We start from the raw sequence: 22,337 nt of genomic DNA, 5'->3' as shown, positions 1-22,337 counted from the left end.
TTCCCTTGAAAACACTTCATGTTAATTTGAAGAACAGGAAAATACTTGTGTGTTTGTCAAATCTCAGACTGCCAGAGCTTTTAATGTAATAAATGCACACAAATATATGCTCTGTATTACTCGCATAGTTTTAATTTTAGCAAGTCTAGTCGCAGTACGTACTCGTGTACATGTCCACATAAATGTCTGGCCTGCTGTTTTCATGGGTGCTTATCATGAGATGTGCAATTATTAGAATATAATTTTCAAGTGTACATTTTGCCTGTAGTCCTACATTTTTGGGTAGAAATACATGTAGGTTTAACTTGCCTTTTTTTGGCAATGACAGTAGCATATTGCATATCCACATGCAGTAAATTCCCACTTGGCATTCTTGGCAAATGTATTTACTCTGTACTTACCTCTTTCAAAAATAAAAAAATTGAAGGTGTAATATTTTTCAAATAGAAACAAAATTAAACTTATGCTCAAACTGTCTCTTCTGCTGTTTTTCAAATGTAAAAGGCATTATGAATGAATGAAAACTAAAAAAGTGTATTTCTTCGATGCAGTTCTGTTTGGTAATGAGGAACAGTGTGAGAGAAATTGTATAGTTTTTGTTCTCACAATCTAAAAATCTGAGTTTCTAAACTCTTTTCTTTCAGGTAAGTCAAAGCAAATTTTTCGTAGTGAGTTTGAAGGTGAGTCAGGTAAGTCCAGCTTTGGATTTAAAAACAATCTTTTTTTTCTATATCTGTGTGTGTAAGTGAGTATGTACATTTGTATAACAATATCCTTTGTCAATTTTTTAAATTTTTTTTTTAAACTAAGCCTCTCTGCCTGTTGCTTGAGAAATCGGTCACTGTTACCCACATTTTATAGGTAGAGGAACTAAGGCAGGACTGCTGGTTAGTTTTACTTTTATAAGGTGTTTCAGGGTTGGAAGAGCATGAAGGAAGAGTCCTTACGGTTTTGTTTCTGTCAGTGGTTGTGTTAGGGGCTGTATAGGTTTCACGGTGCCTCCCCTGGCACACTCTCCTCCTGCCTGAGCTGTCCTTTACAAATGGATCAGTGCACAGAGCAGGTAGTGCCTCGAAGGGGACTCAGAGGGGTCGTAGCTGTGATATTTGCTCTTCTGTGGTGTCTTGGGGGTGTGCTTGGCCAAAAGAGAGCTCTGGCAGAACTGGGGGACAACTTAGGAGAGGTGGGATCAGAAAGAGCATAAGGCTTGAATTTGTTGTGGAGGAGGGTGCAATGAGAGGGGTATGGCACAGGAAAACACTTTGGAAGAGAAAGAGCAAAGAGTGGGTGATGAAAGTGTGTTTGATCACAGTGGCTGTATTTGAGCAGGTTCGTTCTGTTTCTTCATAGCCAGAGAGGAGAGCAAGGGTGAACAGGCATCCAGCATGGTACTAGGAAAGACGTTAAGAGTCCTGCGCATAGGCTTGTGGACAGATGACTCTTGGGGTCTGTTGCTGCACAGATAGATGTACCCAAGCTGGATTTTTGTAATAGTAATAATCATCAGCAGTATTGATGCAGTCGTGGCCACCTTGCTCTGAAACCTGTTCCCCCCGAGTCATCAATGCCTTTGTTACCAGAACCCTCTTCCCTAAGGCAATGATGCAGCAGTAACACTGCTCTAATACTGCACATCAAACAGTTGGGAGACTCTTAAATATAAGTACAGGGCAAGAAAGTGGTCACAGTCAGCTTGCAGGCATTCAGCTGGGGAGGGAGCTGAGAGGCTTGGGAACATTACCAAAAAAATGCTGTTTGCTCTTAGATTCAGAAAAGAGTTCAGTAAGCACCTGAGCACAGACACCTTTATTTTCACTTTTTTTTTTAATCTGTTCTAACCTAGTGTGTAGTTCTTATTAGGCAACTGCAGTTATCCTGGAAAAGAGAGAAAGGAGTGCATATATTTATCTTTTTTTCAATTTTGAATAAAGTTATCTTTGAAGGTTGCCATGTTTGTGAAAAAAGGGCCTCATTTTTGTACAAAGTGTGCATTTTAGATGTTTCCATCTTTTAATCAGATCTTATTGTTTCCTAGGAAATTCAGCTAGGTCTTATTAAGCTCAGTATTATGTTTCCTAGGAAGTTTAGAATTTCAGTATTGGTATTATATGCAGTAAACATTATACAAATTAAGATTCTTTAAAGAAGAAGTGTCTAATAATTAATATTTTTAGTTAGAACCATGCACCTCCGTTGGGGTTTTTCCATAAACAAGTGAACAAAGATAAAAATGCATTTTTAAATAAAATTTAGTTTAAAAAGGTGTCAGATTAAATGATTGTGTTTTTAAGAATAGTTTGGTATAATCTCCATGTTACAATGTAAAATGATAAAGCCATGTAAGATGTTACGAAAAAGTGTTGTATAGGAAAGCACAATTTCAAAAGAGAGTTAAATCAGGGAGAACGAACATTTCATTAAATATGGTTTAAATGTTTAATTCACCAACTTACAAGTGGCTGAACCACAATGAAGTGGTGCTGCTTTGGATAACTTTGTACTGAAGATAATTCGTCTACAGCATTGCGGGTATGTCCCTGTCGACGCATGGGACAGCACTACACCTGTTTCCTGCCTGGTGATAGCAATGTGCAGGAATCGGGGCCACTGCAGGAATCTCCCTTTTCCCCCAGCGTGTGCACCTGCAGTTGAGAGATCATCTTCTGCATGCGATTGGGTGACATTTCCTATCCTGTGTCTCAGATCACACTGTAGATGCCAGCAGCCAGTGTCAAGGGTGGTGGCGCTGCTGTCGGTGGACAGCGCGATGCTTGATGTTCTCCCTGCATGGAGAAGCTGTGTGCAATTAGTCTGGTGTGTTTGTTCATTGATGCAGCCAGCAGATAGAGAGGCTGAATCTGTTGTGCCTGTGTATGTGTCCAATGCCATCGTTATTGATGATTGTGAGGGTGTGTTGGCATTTATAGTGCTCTAGTAACATCTAGCAGCTCCAGCCAGGAAACAAGAAGCAAAACTAGGTGGCATTATGGAGGCAACCTGCATAATACTCATGGTGGCATTTAGGTATGAAGTTTTCAGTACAACTTGCAGGCAACTTGCAGGTTTAACTTACATTTTTTAAAATCTTAATTAGTTAAACCTAAACTTATCTCTAAATAAAGATAGTGGCACATTTTTCTTTGATAGTGTTGCAGGACACAACTGTTTGGTACATTGGAAGACATCCTGCACATATAACTTGTGTGATGTATTTTCTACTTGTTTAATATTTTGGTTGCTGGCAAATCAATAAGGTAGGTTATAGTTAACTCAAAAAATTCAAGAGTAAGGAGATTTACAATGTTGTATTTTTAATTTTTATTTTGATTTGATATATTTTCATGACCATTAAAGAAAGTGAGTCATGGTCTAGGAGAGTACCAAAAAAGGCAAAAGGACAAAAAGTGCAGTGAGCTTAAATCGCTTTAGTAATCATAGTAGTTGCTTTTACAGCCTTTAGCATATGAGTCATCTCACCAAAGCCCAGCTTCATGATGGATATCAGTCCCATGAGAAGAAGAAACTGGTAGCTCAATCAAACAGTATCACTCCTAGTTAAAAACTAATTCTGTATTTGTTGTTAAGTGGAGAATAACTTTCTTACCTACTTCAGTTTTTGAAGATTCACTAAAAACAGTGTCTTACAATTCCTGTGTATTTTTCTCAAACCAGCAGTGGTAAAAACAGTGGTATCAGCTTGACCATAGAACAGAACATGATGAAAATCTAAGACCCTTTAATTTTGTTTTCCAGGCAGCAGCAAAGCAACACCACAGTGTCCTCTCCATCTGTACTCCACAAAGTGAGTACTCATGCCAAATGCTGTAATTTAAAAACAGTGTTTTACTGAACAGCCATTTTGTGCAGACTTCTGTCACCTTAAAAAGTATTCGCCTTAAGCCCATCCACCTGTTCCCCTGCATGTCTCTGGCCCAGTGAAATAACTGGTTCTTAATCTTGTTAGATATGGAGTGAAAGAAGGTTTAAGGTACTGTGCACTGTACTTTTGTAACCCTGAGAATCTGTATCTTATCAGTTTGAATATTGTTGTGTTTATGAATGACCACAGAGGAGTATGTTGAAATGTCAGAGGTTTCCCTGATACTTGCTTGTTTGGCAAACTCGAAACATGAAAAATTTGAGTGTGTTTTTTTGTTTTATTTTGTTGGGTTTTTTTGTAAACTTGCATGTATTTTGCACAGTCTTAAAGTCCCCATGCCTTTAGGTAGCTTAATCTAATAGCTCATATCAGGAGCCGTATACTGAAACAAAGTTTTGCCCCATTCTACTCAATTCTGAGTTCCCAAGATATTCATCGTCATACTTTGGGTGTTATTTTATCAGAATGTCTAGAACTGTTCTACACGTTCTCTAGAAGATCATGTACAGTAACTATTGCCTTAGACCTTCTGTTTTGTTCTTCTGAATAGACATTATCCCCATATAGTGACAGTCCCATCTTTTCCAACAATGGCAACATATGGACAGACTCAGTACAGCGCAGGAATCCAGCAGGCTGCTGCATACACTGCCTATCCACCTCCGGGGCAGCCCTATGGCATACCTTCCTACAGTGAGTACTCTGACGTCACGTTACCTTTGAGGACATTGTGCTCTTGCTCCTAGAAAAATATATTTGAAGTCTTAAGCTTTAGAATGAGAGAAGATTGCCAAGACAGAAATGACCTCTTCTTAGGCTTAGAGGAAAGTCTGAATTGGTTAAAAATGCTAGGATTACTTTGAACTATCTATCAGCTCTTGATATCCTAGGTTATGATCTTACAAACTAGGTAAGTTTGGAGCCAGTCAGTAGTAGGATATAAGAAAGCATGAGAAACTTGGGTTCAGTAGGATATGCCACTTAGGAGTAGTAGCTGGTGAGTGTTCCCATGACTCACTGCCAACACAGTCTCTTGCAGTAAATGTGATATTTAGGTAAACTACACTTTGCCTTCCTTGGTTCTTCCTGGAGTTTCAATGATGCAAGCTACTTTAAGAAAAACTTTTTGTATGTTGTTACAGAAGAACCAAGACACAGAGCAGAATAAGGCATGGGTGTAATGATACAGAGTACTTTGATTTTTGGAAGGTGGTTTGTATTTAAATGGACGGTTGTTAGCTGTGGGTGCAGTAAACATTTCTAACCCCAGTCAGCTTTATTCCCTGCTATCCTGCACGGCCTTGCCAGCAGCTGTGGGGAGACAGTGCTAGGCAGGAGCAGCTGGGGGATTCAGGCAGGGGACTGATTAAACCATCACTCCTGACAGAGGAATGCCTGGTAAACCAAGTGTTAAGAGTGTCCTCAGGCTCTGCATGGAAATTCCGAGCTCTTGAGGGACCTGGGAAGTTCTTTCCACTCCTAAAGACCAAAGAGATACTGCTCTTGCTTAGGTACAGCTCTTTAACAGAAGCTTTGGGCTCCTTATTGCCAGCTGATCCTGCGAGTGCTGAGTCTTGCAGCATTAAAACAGCTTCATAGTTCTGTTCCTACTTCTGTTTTCTCTTATACTCTTAAACACCTTTGTTTGCTTGGCAAATACAGTATCTCTTCCCAACAAGAAGCTTTTATACAGGCATTGACAAGGCTTTTACTGAAGAGAAGTTCAATGCAACAGTCTGGAAGGCCAGGGAAATGGGCTTGGCAGAGCTGAAGCTCTACCAGGATGATGAGAGGAATGTTTTGAGACCCTTTCTTGGAGCTACTTGTGTGTTTGCATCAGCTGGCTGATTTCCAAGGCAAACTCTGAACAGTTGTCCTGTTAGAGCAGGTGAAAGTAGAGCCATTTGCTACTGCCTAGAGTCTTTAGGGCGTACATGTGTCAGGCCCATATGCTGCTTATAAATCCTGCGGATGACCTCTTAGCATCCTTGAGCAGTGATTTTTCCCTCCCCCAGCCCATATACCCTCTCTAAGATACTCAACACAGCATATGAAAAACTCCACCTGGCTGACAACCAAGAACAATGAAGCAGTATTGGTTTTAGGCACAAAAATAAAATTCAGCCAGTTTCTAGACAAAACAGAACGTTGTGTGGAAATTAATTTGGTGCTAAGTTATTTCGCTGTCTGACAACAATTTTTAGACTTCCAAAAAGGCCCATTCGCTGATGATTAATTGTAGCTGGGGTAGGTTGAATGCTCACATGCGAACTGCTGATGTAATTGAAAAGCATGGGATGTTATGAAAAGCAGCTTCTCGGCACACACTTGCAAATATCCTCACTTCCCCAGCAGTAATGGAGCCCGACGCTTGCACCAACACATGTTCATTCACTGTCCAAATAAACTTCCTGTGTTTCACAATGCAGCATTGTCATCTTGTTGCTAACTTGTACTCAAATTGCATTGCAGCTATTCTCACCTAAAGCTAAAAAGTTATTTTTATTAGAGAAAACATTATCTGGGAGAACTTATTCCCAACCTGAGCAAATGCAGAAATGTTGCTTTTAAGAGTCATTAAGCTAGAAAACAGCATATTTGGTGAAGGGCATGTGAATTCAACTTGTCTTTTTGGCAAGTTTGCCTAAAAGTGCTAAAAGATGACAGCAGCCTGAGAAGCGTGTAAATCCAAGGCCAGAACATCAACAGGGTCTTTGTTTAGTCCCAGCATTCCGGGTGTGTCCAATGGCCATTTTTTGTTTTGTGCAAATAGGCATGCAGAGGAGGGAAGGATCATGCCCAAAGGGTTCATAATAAGATGCACCTTTCAGCTGTTTATTTTAATAATACAGCTGTACAATCTCGGCAGCGTCTTAGAATAAAATATCAACCCCTTTCACTACCAGCAAAGGTTTCATCTTGCAATGTTTAATTCAGCTATTGCTGTTCTCCCTGTAAATTTTCAGTTTAATTGCCTGATCTTAGTAATGAAAATACTTTTCTGGTTTCAGGGCTTACCTGTTGTTCCTGAACTGTACGTTATATCTAACTGAATAGATGATAACCCTCTTGTATGACTTGCCAATAAATATTTTGCTACCAAAGCTGAAAATACCATGCAAGTTAAAGATAACTCTGTTGAGAACAAAAGTCTTGAGGTTATTTTGCTGAAGGTCCTTTTGCTTTGTTAGTCATTGCTTGCATCTGATAACCATTCAGAAAGTTCATGAGTCAATGAGTTTGTTTAATTCTAAAGCAAAACTATTTGTTCAGAAATTGTTTTTGAAAACAGTATTATTCATGGTTGTTTACCCATCTTAGCAAAAGTTCATTCAGGTATGGATACAGGATCTACCTGACTCAAATATTATTTGTGATTAATTTACTTGACTGTATTGTTTAAGAGACCTGTTTGAGTAATGCAGATAATAAAAAAAATAAGAAAGTGTAGGAAAAAAAAAGTTTATTAGGTTAAAATCTAGCTGAAAAATTGTTAATTCCTAAATTTGCCTTTTTACACCTTTATATGACAAACACTCATATTCTGCTCTTGGTTCCGACTATATACTCCAAAGGCATCAAAACAGAGGACAGCTTGAGCCATTCCCCAGGACAGAGTGGGTTTCTTAGCTATGGATCCAGCTTCAGTACCCCAACTGCTGGACAAGCGCCGTACACATACCAGATGCATGGTGAGTACAGCTTGGTGCCTTGCAGGATGTGCTATGAGACGTCAAAATCCTGTACCCCCATATTAGACCAATTCTTCTTTTGCAATTGCAATTAAAAGCTTAGGTATAGGCAGTCGGGATAGGAAAGGAGATAAGTCTTCATAGATCTGTTTTGCTCATCAAGGCATTAATTTCTGGCTGAGGTACTGGATTTAGTACTAGTATACCCTAGCAAAACTTCACATATAGTCAATATAAGCTTTGCCTTTCTGCAGAAATGGTGTTTTCTTTTTTTTTAATTAATTTTATGACTGCATTCCTGGGATTTTTGTGTTAGTACGAATTTGTAGATTCTGAGTGGAAGCAAAACAAAGGTAGTTTTACATTTCATTCAAACAGTACTGTTGTTGTTATGCTTCTGCCTTACGCTGTCCTGAACAAACTGCTCTGTGCTTAAACTGCTGTATATTCTCTCCACTAACTTCTTTTTTAAAGCTGATGCCTTGATACTAAAAAAATTTTTTTAACTGTTAAGACATAACTGATATCTGCTAAGATACATCTACCTGTTTTAACTCCCAAAGTACCAACATCATTAATTACGTACAGACTACCGAGACAAGGTTCAGAAGAGAGAAGCTGAAAGCAGCTGTTCTTTCCTCAAGGTTGCTGAGCTAGGATTTAGTAAGTTTAGAATAACTATTTTATTGTTGTCATAATAATAATTGATTATAAAATAATCAATTGGATTCCCTTAAGGCTTCAAAGACAATGCCTTGTGTTTGTAGCTTTATAACACTTTATTTTGTTGTACAAACAAACAACAGGCCAGAATATATTTTTATTTCTAAAAATAAAACTTAAAGTTCTTTTCTGATCATACCATTTGAGAAGCTGTGTGAAACACCAGCTGTCAGGAGATTGAATGTTGACTTGCCAACTCCAAGTCAGTCATGAAAGGGTTTAAATCTGAATTGCCAAGAAGTGTAAAGTAAATGAAAATGGTGGAATTTTATTTGTGATTTCCTTTAGCCAATTTCTAGCATGGTATTTGAGTTCTTTGAGCATTTTGGTGCTGTTGGTCAGAAACCTGAACTGCATGTGGCAGGTTTTCATTATTTGGCTAGTATTCTGTGTGCCTTTTCCTTCAATGTGAACTGTTCCTGATCTTTGTGAATTATGTTGATTGTTATTTATTTATTTATTCATTTATTATCCTGGGACTTACTGAGTCATTAAGCATGGATTGGAGGGGGAGTACTAAAATTTGGATGTATTCTATCTAATCTGAATTTAAAAACACCCATCCAGGCAATCCTGCAAAGAATGATGATAAATTCTAATGAAACAGTATCAGATGAGAGGAACCATAGCATAACCATTTCAGCTTTATCAAGGATATTACATACAAGAAGAGTAATAAGTATATTCTAAGAAATAGATTGTATCCTTTAAATGTCTCTCCATCTCTGTGCCTCTACCTGGAGTCCCCTGGGAGTGCAGTTTCATTCCTCTCCCGTAGGCCTCATATTCTGACTCCACTTTGGTGTTTGTATTGAACTTGACTATTAAAAACTAAAGATTAGATTTTTGTCTTCTGCTAAACCTCAGCACACCTGCATCTGAAAGTGCCTTGCATTAAGCATGAATAGCCGTGAGTGCGTGAACTGAACCAAGCGTTAAAATCCAAGAGACCGAAATGCAAATATTCTTGCGGTTTCTTAGCAAATATCTTCATTACTGTCAAATATGCGATAGTAGCACAAATGAACATACTTCAAGTAGTTTGAAATTGCCCAGTTTAGGTGCTGGTGAATGGGAGGAGTCAGGATGCCCGTCAGCCACACAGGCTAAATGTGCTGCACCCTTTCTTGCTATGGCTATACATATCCGGATTTGCTAGTTTAAAAGCAGCTCAGGTACAACTGCAGCAGCTCTCCTGGCAACAGTGCTAGTTCGTCTGTACCACATGTGCATGAGGTGTCTGAGAGGCCGTTTCACTGGAGGAAAAGAGTCACTCCAAAGGGAGTGACTTTGCTGGAAGGAAGTGAATGCACACAAGGATAAAGCTCTGCCTTGGCTTTGTCCTTCCCTCAGAGATTTACCAAGGGTTGGAAAACCAAAGAGGAGTTGCATGGCTTTCCCACGTTCCTGTAGAAGCCATGGAAGGGGAGCGAGATCAAGTCTCTCACTTTGGTTTTTGATATTGTTGGGGATCTTTTTTTAAAATCACTAGGCAAAATGCCCTTTTGTGTCATTACACTTAGCTATCCCCCTTGCAAAACCACCTCTGTCAATTCTTCTCAACTCTGAATGTGAAAGGCGGCCAGACACATCCACTTCAGTCTGAGAGCAAATAAAATCCTAAACAGTTAGGAAAACTGGGAAACAAGGTAAAATCCATTTTATTCTAGAAATTATTTAAGAAAGATGAAGACTGACAGGTGACCCTCTGCTGAGACTTCATGTGCTCGTTTTGTCAGAGCACATATCTCTAATACTAAGGTGGTTTTTGTGGCTTGAATGTCTCATGGGACATGCTGGAGACACCTGGGTTGAATGTGGCACCAAAAAGAAACCCAACCCAAAACTGTAGCCTATGGGGTTTTTTTTGTCACCTTGACTCCTACAAGCTTCACCTGTCCTACTTTAAACTGGAGTTCAGGTTTTGGCTTCTATTTTGAACCTTGAACATACCAATCTTGTCTTGAAATTGTGTTACAGTGTCAGCAGTGGAAGTCTTCTCTTTTTGGTAAAACTGTGGCTTGCAGTTACCAGCAGTTGTAGGTACTGGAGCATCACAGCTTTTTGGATAGGCTGAAGTGCTAGGTCTGCACTCTGCCAGAGCAATAGCAGCTGTGCTGCCTCCTGACTAACTACTATATGGTTAGATACTGATGGCTATTAACACCACTATTGACAAAAGTACTGGCATTTTCTCTTGCTGCCTTGGAAGACTGGTGTATTCTACGTTTCTGTTGGGTTTTGTTTCCCCAGAACACAGCTTCCACATGTGCTTTGTGTTAGCTTAGAAGACTCAGAGCTGTTTGAGAAGGCAAACTCTTGATTTACTTGGAACTGAAGTTTTTAAGATGGCCCCTTTGGTCAATTGAGAGGTTTAGACAAGCACATTTTGTGCATCAGCACTTGAAAATGGTACACTTGCAAACAATAGTGACGCAACCATGTGTTGCACTAAAACAGGCTGGAAGGAACTTCATGCATATGTGTATGAGCATGAATGTGCCCAAAGTGCTTTCAGATAATGTTCCCTAGGGCGATGCTAAGGTATTAGGTGAAATCACTTCTTTTCAGATTTTTATGCCAGGAAGATCATTTCAGCCAGCTCACTAAGACTTGAATGCAAAAGAAAACAGATGAAAACAGTTTCTGCAAGTGACAGGTGCTTACTCCAAGGCAAAGGGAGCAGGAGTAAATGTGTCTTCCTGTTGTAAACAAATATTTTCACCCTTCTTCTCGTTGCTCATGAGAGGAACAGCCTGAAGATCCCTGACCATACGGTTTATTTACCTTGCTGAGTGCTAGTGAAAGGTTTGAGTGAGAAACCAGGAGCCTTCCTGTGCTGAGTGCTACCGAGGAATGTGTGCTCAGTGCTTTCTCACGCCACGGCACTTGGGGGTGGGGAGGTGATCATGCTGTCTCCCTGATGAGAGCAAGCAACTCTCTGTGCCACCCAGCTCCAGGATGATAGAGACTTTTGCCAAGTTCACATCAGTCCTTTTGGTCACCCTATTGCTGACCCAGACAGGGACTCTGGCTGATGGGCCAAACCAGCTGAAAAGGGCAAATTTTTTTTTACGTATTTTTATAAAATCAGATTTCAGGGGGACTTTAAGAGTCAAGCTCTTAACCCCCACTTCAGGGACAAAATGTTTATTGCATCATGCTGAGAGATCTCGAAGAGGGTGATGTGCAGGGAATCGGCAAGGAAAGGTATCTCCAGCAGTGTGTGCTGCTCAGTTCTGTATTTTAAAGTGTGAGGAAAAAAATGCTTTCTTAAGCTAATCTCTGCAAGTATTGTAACATGGTAATAGCTCAAGTTCATAAGTGAAATAACTTTGGTATTGTTTACCTCCATTGAGAACCAGCTCCCAGAGCAGTGAAGTCGTCTGGAGGCAGGTGTGGGAGGTCAGACTGTGAATCTGGAGCAGACTGTGCAGCAACCTATGTGGTTCCTCCTCACTGTCCCCTCATTTATAAGTTACATGGTCCGGCCAGCAATAGGCACCCGTTGTAGGTGTCTTACGCCAATCACCAAGGAATAAATGACCTCTTGGGTGACAAATACTTTGTCTCACGGGGCTCTAGGACAAGTGTTGTCCTTCAGTAAGTGCCAACGTAGTTGATACTGGTTTGTTTCCTCTCATATTTCTTTGGTACCAGCACTAACTCTGGCTGGAATACATGTGTCAGGTGCCTCACCTCCCTGATGGCTGTTGTCAGTAACATGGTACTTTTGAAGTCAAATTCTGCTCTTAGGTCGGTTCATTTTCGTTACACACACAGATGATGCAGGCTTTTCAGCTTGTCATCTTTAACTCCAATTATCAACTGTATCCTGATTCTCAAGCAAGAACAGAATCCACTAAAAACCAAGAACGAGGATAGAACATTATTTTGGTCATTAAGTGGTAAACCAAAAAACGTATTTTACAGCCAGCCAGAAGGGGAAATGTATTTTCATGCTTCCATAGCATGAAAATAAATTAAATGTGAAAGGGTTTATAAGCTAAATAGCTAATGCAATATGTCACACGTGTATAAATACAAAAGATGAGATTGACAAGTTCCAGAGCTCATAAAAATGACATGAAGCTATATCACAAAGGTACTGTAGGGTGAAATAATGATTTTAATTGCCATGTAACAGTGGATATGATAGTATGTCGTCAGACTGAGTAACATTCAAATAGACTGAAATCTGGTATTCACTTATTTACTCTGAAGGAGTGACCTTTTTTCCCTCTTTTTTTTTAACCAGTGCTGTATACAGTGTTGTTTCATGTTATTATTGTATTTACAAAATTAATTTATTTCATAATGAAATGAAGATATTTGAAATATGTATGTGGCCAGTCTGAGAATGCCACTTATTTTGAGTCATGAGTCGGAAGAGGAGGTAACAGCTTGCATTAGATTTTTGTCTTTTAAAGTGATAAATTTTTAATGCTGGTAGATAAATGTTGCTTCAAGGTCTATGCCTTTTCTTAATCACTCCTCATGTAAGTGTACAATTAGAGCACCAACTCTGCAAACAACACCTTAGGCTAGATATTAGAAGTATATTGTGCTTTTTAGCACACATTTTTCTAAGTTTACATTTTCTGACAATTTAGCAGTTCAGTGATTTGCTCAGACTTTTGGTAAAATTATTATTCAGTGATAGAAATTGAACATAAGACACAAATATTAGATTCAACTTTTGCCCAGAAGAGCTTACTGTCTTAACTGGCAATTGAGGGAACTGTTTGTTGTTGCTAAGGATGGGGGAGAAATCTTTCAAATATAAAAAACTTATCATTTGATGAGCTATGTAAAATACAAAGAGAAAACTGTGCCAGCATATTAGCTAACATAGAAGACCATCAGCTATGCAGAGAGAGCAATAGCAGCCAACTTACAGAGCATTTCCTATCATTGCATGAGCATGTGTTACCCCTTAATTGCACATCAGGCCATCTCTTCTCAGCTTGTCATTAATTCCTAGACAATGTCTTGCTCTTCGGTTATTATCGCTAAAATGACAGCTAGTATGAAACTGTGAAGTTGCACAACAGTTAAAACTGTGGCCAAAGACCACTGCGGATGCTGTCGTTGGGCAGCAGAAGATTTCACCACTCTTTTTTTTGTTTTAAATATCCAAATCTATCTACCCACAAAATACTTTTTACATTACAAAGGAAAATTCAGTTATGTAACTGGGATAACTTTCCTTTGCCAAGGAATTGCAAGGCAGTATTGAGTTCGGTACAGACATAAATTTGGGGCCAAAGACCTACGCAGTGAAATTCTTTGCTACTGCTGAGCATTTGTTTTCTTTGTAGAGTCCATTCTGATCAGCTGTCAAATAATGAATGAATAGAAAGCAGCATTTCTTTTGTGCAATGCTGATTTGAAATGGAGTCATTATATATGTTGCTTATGTTTGTGGGATGAATTGCTTATGAATTGTTCTCCTGGCCTGAGACCAAGTAAAATCTGAATATTTAATCAATTTAAATCTTTTCTTATGCTGGAAACATTTTGGCTCTTGTTAACATTTGGGTAATCTAGACAAAATTTTTTCCAGGAGCTGCCTGAATTTGTTGCAATTGTGTGCCAGTTTGTGTATTACATATTTAATATGAGGCCATAAATATCTATTTGTCATGAATAGTTAGCTCTGCATGGATGAATTTTGCAAAGGAAGTGGCATGTTTAATTTTAAGCTTGGTTCTTTAAATACTTAGTGATGAAATGTGTGAGGGGGGAAATTTCAATCTACACTGGAGAAACATGGATCACGCTTTGGCATACAGATAGTGAATCCATCTGAAGTCCCAGAAAATAAAGGAGAATGAGAGCATATTCTCAGCAAACTGACACTCAGATGCCTTAGATTCATAAAATTAAAACCTCAGTAGAAAATGAGCAGTCTCTTTCAAAAGCTTCTGCTTCACAGCTGGTTTGCATTAGTTGCAGTCTAAAACTGTGGCAGTAAAGCTATGCTCCACTCCGTCAGCAGGGAGAGGCCTCTCTTCAGGAGGGGTCAGACCTCACTTTTTGCAGTGTAAATACAAGGTTCCTCAGAATAACAGCACAGTCTCCTTTTCAAAGATTTTTAAACACCAGGGGCTGACTATGCTACATTTACTTTGTTTTAAAATGAGCTATGTTACAGGAGAGGGAAGTCAAGGGGAGAGGCAAAGGTGTTGACAGTGATGCACTGTAAGCTGCAAGGATCTGTGCTACTGCTACCCAAGGAGAAAGCCCCACTCTAATTTTTCCCAGTTACTGCTTTTTTGAGGTTCCGTTCAGAACTCATTCTTTGGTCATTATTAAACAAGGAGGGATTTGGGAAGAGGATATGCTATCAGAAGGAGTAGACACCAGGGTGGACGGTCCTGAAGCTAGGGGAGCAAATGTGTGTTTGTAAGAGAGAAATGGGCTCACAAGTCATCTGTAGCTTCTGCTCTGTCCAAGCTCATCAGGGATTTATTGTCAATGACTTTGCCTCTGAGGAACACCAGGGTTTGTGGTAAGGCTTAAAGCTGGTATGGGGACACAGGTTCTTATGGCTGAATTTCACCCATGGAAGCTCAGAAGTAATGACAAAATGGTATTAACTGTATAGTGGTACAGCCAAAACCAGGGATCTTCTCTGAGACAGAGCATACGCTTTGGAGGGATCTTGCATCTGCTGTCTGCTGATGTGCTCAAGAGGACGTTTCACCAGAGGGATATGTGGAGGAGGGCTCTGCCCACATCCAGCTGTCTGCTGTGGAGAGATGGCTTGCACTTTGTGAGGCTTCGTTCTTCTAACTTGTTTCCTGCATTTCAGAGTATCTGTCCAAATCTCTGTGCTTAAGAACTAGTACAGGTAGTTTTAGAAGGGTATGTTAGAGTGTAAGGCAAATCATTGGTTCACTGCAGGAAGTGTTGGATAAAATTCTGTGGTTGTCCTGTACAAAAGATCAGACTTGATATCAATAAAGTTTAGCTGACTGTCTGGATGTTCACACTGAAACAAAATGTATGAGTGCTGCCCAGTGGTGGTGGTGGTGATGCTGTTTGTACATTATAGCTGCAACTATGATTAGGGTAAAGAGTTAGGAAAAGTATAAAGGAAGAATAATACTACTAATCTGCATTAGAAGCAGTAACTTCAGCATCTTGGCCTCCTACCTAGTGTCAGAAGTTCTGGAGGAATTGCAGAAAATGAGTATTTTGAAACATTAGTTTTGCAAATACTTAGGAGGAACTCTTTTCTCAGTGTGAAGAGCAGTGTGGGAGGAAGCTTGAGAGTTTTGTTTGAATGTCTTCAGGGTTGCAGAGGATGGCATCAGGGAGATGGAAGCAGATACGACAGTGATGAATGAGAAAGAAGCAATAAGATAGGGGGACAATAGGGAAGGGCCTAGATAAAGAAAATACAGTTTGTGTATGGTATGATGAGGAAGCAGGAGCTGACAGAGAAGAGGAGAGTGACATTTTGCTAACCTGCTCCTTGACTATCTTAGGACAATTTATGGAGGTCAGATTAGAATACTCAAAACATGGGTTAGTGAGCAAAATCTGCGTAGAAAACAGTCACAGATGTTTGGATGTCACAGAGACTTCTGTCTGTGGATTTTATTTTCATAACTTTTGTAGGATGTAAAAAAAAAAAAGAAAAAAAACATGGGATGGTAAAAACTTGGTAGATTAGGAACCTAACCTTGATTATTCAGCTTATAGTGCAGTTGGCATAGAATATGCTAAAATGTTACAGAAGCTTCACTCAATAATTGATTCAGTATACCTAATAGTGTTTTCTTGAAAATATCTAGAAGGCAATAGAAGAGCTAGTGTAAAATTACATATAAAAATCATATCAAGAAACCTCATACCTGGCTAGTCAAGCACTTGAAAGGTAGGAAACATCAGATTCATGATGCTGATGCAGTATTGGTACTGCTTTCTGTTGTATCTCACTTCCGGGCACTGTGTGAGGTAATGCTCTGGTGGAAAGATTAGAATGCAGTCATATGACCAAAGACTGTGTTGATATTTGTGGACAAACAAGGTCTGACCCTGCTTCAGATAGCACTGGCTGTGCAACTCAGTAGTTTCTTAACTGCTGTGCTGGCATTCGATAACGCTCTTGCATGGGCTTTTTTGTATGTAATTTGAATGCACTTTCTATTTATATTGGCAGGGTTTAAACACTGAAACTTCTACACTATAATACTGTGACCTCTAGAACTACGAGAATACCTGCACTGTCTGAAGATGAGTCCATTGGCAGTTATTAAAGATAAAAAGAGGAGGATATAAACTTGGCTTAGAAAGTCTGTAACTGGCAGATTAGTTGAAGCTGACAAGGCGGTAGCGGGGCAAAAATCACTCTGCTTTTGTCCTGTTCCTTACCCTTTGCTCTGAGCATCCACTGTTGTCCACTATGGTAGTTGTTTTTTTCTAGAGGCACTGCAGTACTGAAGCAGTGCAGAGAGGGGCTCGAAAAGCCTTGGGGCAAATGCCTGGCTCTAGACTGTTCTGTTGAGAGTTACCATGATCCTAAGTAATGGCTCAGAGAGCGGAGACTTGCTGCCCAGCTCGCTCTTTTCTTTTCCATTGGTATTTTGAGATTCACCTTGCTCAAGGGGAAAGGACTTGCTAAATATGTGGCTATGCTCACAGGCCAGATTTTTAGCCCCAGTTGCATGACAACAGATGTTACAGGGCCAGTTAGATTTTAATGCTGACCTGGGAACTGGAATCTTGTAGCCACTAAACAGCACAGGAGGCAGCAAATCCAGCTTTCCTTTATCATGTCGTGTTATCTGTCAGTGGAGGATTGTGTCCAGGATGAAACTGCAGCTGGAGGAATCTTTAATCTTTGGTGTCCATGGAATCACCGAAATAGTCAGTTTTGTTGGTTGTTTTTGCAACAAAGGATTGCACAGAAACAGTCTACATAGTTATTGTAAGGATGTTCACTTTTTGGCCCAAAACATTTCCTTGTGATTTGTTTTTGCAGATAATCCAGTGTGATTTCCTTCTATAGCTGCAGCATCATTTGATAGGAGCGGTTAAAAGGAACACTTTCTCAAAATATAATAAAATTTAATTGCTTTCCCATGGTTCAAATCCTGAGAGTAAATATAAACCATCTCAGCATTTTCAACACAATTGTTGAGCTGGATTGAGCTATACAGGTGACCAGGCTCAAAAGGATGGTAAAAGCCAGGCCCTTAAAACTGCTCTGGTCATCACTTATTAAAGCTCTTTGAGGCTCTGTGGGTTGAGTGCTCCCAGAAGCAGGCAGCAGGGGAAGAGCTTTGACTCAGGAAAACTGTAGCATGAAATGTGTTTTATATCACCATTCAGAGTGCCCTCGAACACCTGGTCAGGCTAGCAGGACTGAATGGGATTGCAGTGAGAGACAAATGGACATATTTTAAATGGGTTGCATATCTGAGAGTATTATCTGTAGGAGGTGTTCATATGCTTCTGGGAGCAGTGTCCTTTAACAGACACTGCCAATGTCAAGTGCTATAACATTGTAGAATCATGCTTTTCATCTCAGTTAATATAGTGTGCTCTTCCCTATACTGTCTGAGCTCTTCCAGACAGAAATATAAGACTGTTTTTGGGGAAGGGTTCATTATGCCTAATGGCAAACAGTTGAGCAATACGCTGCAAAGTACATATGGGTTGAGTTTTTCTTGTCCTTTAACAGGTCAGATAGTCTTGAAATACCTCCACAGCTGACAGCCATGCAACATTTTATGAGTTTTCTTGCCCAATAAATGCAGGCAGATGTTGTAGGATTTGGAACCTTACAAGGCACTGGAGTATAGCTGGTGGGAGGTAATTTTGATGAGTGCTTAACCTCTCACTAAAAAGTAGCAGCTTGGAGAAGGCAATATTTACTGCAGGAAACATTAGCTTGTCAGAGAGCTAAAGCACTGCAAAGAACCTTTCTGAATGACCATGCAAGTCTTCAGCCAGATGTTCTTCATAGCGTAGAGTAACGCACACTCTGCTGGGAGTTAGACTAAGGCCTTTCCTTGCATCACTCACAGTCAGCATTGTTTCCTGTAGGAAAACAGCTTGCTGATGTAAGAATACACAAGCCATTATATGCAAGCTTGTAAAATACCATGCAATTCAGCTGAACCCTGTAGGCATTTATTTTACTAGTGCTAAGTGATCAAATAATCCTTTGAGAGAACTCTCCCTGAAACCGCTGTGCGATTCGTGTACAAGTTAGAGGAAACACTGGGATCTAAGCTTTGTTGTTCTATTTCAAGCATATTCAGAAGTGCCCATGGTAGCCGCCCTCTGAACACCCTCATCTCAGTCCAGTGTTCCATCTTTTGAGTGTTCATGGATTCACAATTGCTGCTGGCTGGCTACCCAGAGAGCTGTGATAAGTGCCCTGCTGTCCATCTGTGTTGAACCTGGCTATCTCCTCCTTTGATTGTTGAGTATTTCATTGAATACTGGAAGTGTGGACCATCTGTTCATCTAAATATAGCAGCTTATTCTCTTTCGAGCAGTACAAGACACTTGGAGAATACCTCCATGATGTCAGGGCCCCTCTGACCTGTGAAATCCAAGGACACAAACCTGATTTTCAAAGCTTGCTGTGGTATTGATCTGAACTATACCACAAGCCCATCCTGTCTCTGTAATCACAACTCCCTGAGACACCAGTATTCCTGTGTCATACTGTGTATTCATAAGCTGAAAGAAAACTTTTTTGTAGCAATGCCAGAGCTTTGTTCTGAAGATACTGAAAATAACTGAATATTCTGTTATTTTCTTTACTTGCTGTTACCTGGAAAGGAGGGGGGAAAATGCAACCTGTTATTGCAGTGATTGAAAGACAGAAAGGGAGAAACTGAGCGGAAGGAGAAGCTGGCATGAAAGTTTTTGCAGGAGCACAGTCCAGATCACACACTATTGAAATTATCATTGACCATGGCATAGATTTTTAAAATAAATAGGGAATGAAGGGAAAATAGCAAATTAAATCCATCTGTTTGAGAACAGGAATGTACCATCAATCAGCTTACAAAGAGTTTCTCTATACATGTTGCCCTTGGACACTCATATAGAGAAAGGCCACATCTACTTATCAAGGAAAAGTCGTGGCACTGAATATGTACAGCATATGCACGCCTTTTATGCGGTGTCTTTTCATGCAAGTGTGTTTGTGATATACATACTTTACAGGAACATTTACAGTACCATATATCTGAAGAGCTATTCTACTCTAGAGTCCGAGTAGAGATTGTTTTATTACCAGCTAAATGTTCTTTAAGCTACCTGTGAATGAGGGCATTGTGACATTTAGCAACTGGTTTGATTGAACACAGATGTGAACCATGTTCCATATGGAGAAGATCCAAAGGGAAAGATCCTAGGCTTGTTTCTGATTTGCAAGTAGGAATTTCAATACAATTACTTGACATTGAGCTACCAAGGTAGATGGAAACATGCTCACACACCTACAGTATTGCAAATGTAAAATCAGCTGCAGTTTGAGATAGTGTACTGTCTTCAGAGGTGAGGAAAAAAAAAAAATATATGTGAAAGCAAAAGTCCTGTGGAAATGGCTAGTATCCACTCAGAAATGGGAGGGGGCCAGGCATTTGTGTACGTTGCTTACCAAGAGGCTTCCTAGGTGTGCCCCATTCCACATAAACACTGCTTTCTAATGTCATTCCAATCCATCTGTGAATATTACAAGAAGTGCTATTACCTGGGAAAGCATTTGAAAAAAATGGTTACATGGGGAATAGGGCTAAATTAATAATGCCAGTATGCAAGGTCTGTTGATAATTTTCCAACATTTCTTTGTGTAAAATTTACTGATGCAAAACTGAAGTTGCAGGTGGCAGAATTCATTTTATTACGGAAATTATTATTTCTTATTAACAACTTAGGGAGGAAAAGCAAACATTTGAGGCCAGTTCTGATATGTGTTCTGAACTGCTGAATTCTACAAGGCTACTCACAGAAACTGTAACTAGCAGGCCTCATTCTCTGCTGACGAAGAGCAAGGGTTTATTCTTGTCTTCATTGCCTGTGATGCTTGTTTGTTTTCCTTCCATTTGAACTGATTGTGCATCATGGAAAACGTGGTCTCTCTAGTCTAGCCTGTAAAGTGGAACAGGGACTTGAGCTACTTTAGTCCTCGGGAGACAACTCTAGTCCCCAAGACAAAAGTTGATGTTGAAATGAAGTATTGCTGAACCTAAATCTTCAAGAACTTTCTTTTCTATGCAGATAATTGATTATTTTTTTTTTTTCCGTCGCAGCTTTTCATCCTTGTTCAGCTGGGAAGAAATTCCAAGTTTTTACTAGCTTTGGTTGTTTGGTTGTCTCAAGTGTCTTTATCTGTGACTCTTCTGCTACAATACTGAGCTGCCAAGGTATACTGAGCTTAGCAGCTCTCAAGGTATACCCTGTGGGGATTGCGTACTCCAAATGCAGTATTGTAGGGGTAGAGAAAGAGAGTTGTGGTTTATCTCAGTTTAGACAAATTATGCTCAAATGATACTCCTACTTGGTCAGGATACAATGACAGGGGCCAGAATAAGTGAAAAACCTCAGTTGCCAAAACCTGTTCCCAGGCCTGTTGAACTTCAGGTTATATATAAATACCAGTCTTAAGCACTTTCACAAATATTTAAATATGCAGGTAAAAAATCAAGAAGTTTAGTTTTTGTCTCTCCACCACAGTCCTTCCTTTTGAAAATCTCCTGGGCAGAGGGAGTCAGGCTGCAGCAGCTTGTAGGGATATCTGAACTTGGACCTGGGGTAGCTCTGCTAAAATGGCAACAACACCACCACAGTGTAAAATCCACCACATAGGGTTTAATCACAATGTACTGTGGGAAGCTATGGAGCACGAGTCATTCCCCATCCTCTCACCCCTCCGTTTCTACTCTCTTCTCCCTGCTGACATACCTACCCTGTGTGTGTGCATGGACACATGCGCTTTGCACAGCTGGTACAAAGTTCTGAGTAAGTTCCTTCCAATTATGCAGATCTCTCCTTCTTTTTCTAATTCTCTCTGATTGTGGAAACCAGGAAGCTATGGTATCGTGTGCAGGTAGCACAGCAATAAACATGTTCTCATCACAATTTACACATAAAGCGTGAGTCCCTCGAGGTAACTCATCCCTCTCTTGACAGCTTTAATAAAGGTTGATGGATTGTTTCTAAATGACAGTTTAGGAAGATCAAAAATTCCCCCCTGTATTGTTTTGAGCTCTGGTGTACAAGAGCTGTTTTGTGTTCTGTGAAAGTTGTTTTTGCCTGTAAGCACTGGGTCTCTATTATTCCCCTTCACAGTGGTGAGAAGTGCTTAGTTACCACAGGAATATATTCATCCTGCTGCATACTCGTGCCTTTTGAAAAACTCTGCAGAAAAGCAAAGCCTGGTGGGGGCAGGAGGTGGGGAAATGCCAATAGCTGAATGCATTGCTGTCTTCGGGATGCTGCTCTGGGCAGTCTCCCCATATGGGTTGCAGGGAAGAGGAGGGATTGATTACTGATCCACCTGGAGTTGCCTCTGAGGGCTGAATGCCAGGAGGAGGCATCATCTGAAGGACCCCCCCTACACTGGCTCGGCTCCCCAGCCAGCACATGCAGGGGTTTGGGGAGACCCAGGCCTCCAAGTATCTGGCAGTCACCTGCACCGTCTTTTCCTCCTCTCTGCCCTTTTCTTTTTAAAGACTACATGTGGCAGAAAATTAGTTCTGGAGGGCAGAGTCCTCCTTCTTGTTTCTTTTTGGCTTGAGATTTATTTCTCAGTGCATGTGCTTTGTAGCTGCACTTGGCAGAGTGGAGTTTGTTCAGCTGTCCATTGCCTAGCTAATCTGACGTCTTAAAATAAAAACAAGCAAGTGGATCTTTGGAGAAAGATTGCCACATGAAGACGTGCAGAGAGTCTCATGGTTAAAACAGCACTGCTCAAAGTCATTCACATGGTAAGAAACCAGTTAAGAAAAAAAGGCTGAGTGCCTGATCAGGTCTCAGTCTGATGGTGCACTGAGGTGACAAAATGA

The 22,337-nt window shown here is 40.2% G+C and overlaps 1 protein-coding gene across 1 annotated transcript in view; it reads left to right on the top strand.

Annotated features, from left to right (window-relative positions):
* Positions 1 to 22,337, top strand: part of EYA2 (EYA transcriptional coactivator and phosphatase 2) — a 60,195-nt gene that overhangs the window by 1,350 nt on the left and 36,508 nt on the right. The window contains exons 2-4 of the mRNA XM_009705603.1: positions 3,754 to 3,802; positions 4,431 to 4,573; positions 7,456 to 7,572. Of these exons, the coding sequence (XP_009703905.1) occupies positions 3,754 to 3,802; positions 4,431 to 4,573; positions 7,456 to 7,572 (309 nt within the window). The remainder of the gene's footprint in view (positions 1 to 3,753; positions 3,803 to 4,430; positions 4,574 to 7,455; positions 7,573 to 22,337) is intronic.

Source organism: Cariama cristata, unplaced genomic scaffold, assembly GCF_000690535.1.
Source record: "Cariama cristata isolate BGI_N322 unplaced genomic scaffold, ASM69053v1 scaffold7088, whole genome shotgun sequence".
Taxonomy (NCBI): Eukaryota; Metazoa; Chordata; class Aves; order Cariamiformes; family Cariamidae; genus Cariama; species Cariama cristata.
Note: the sequence above shows the minus strand (reverse complement) of the source record. Positions and strands in the feature narration are given on the sequence as shown.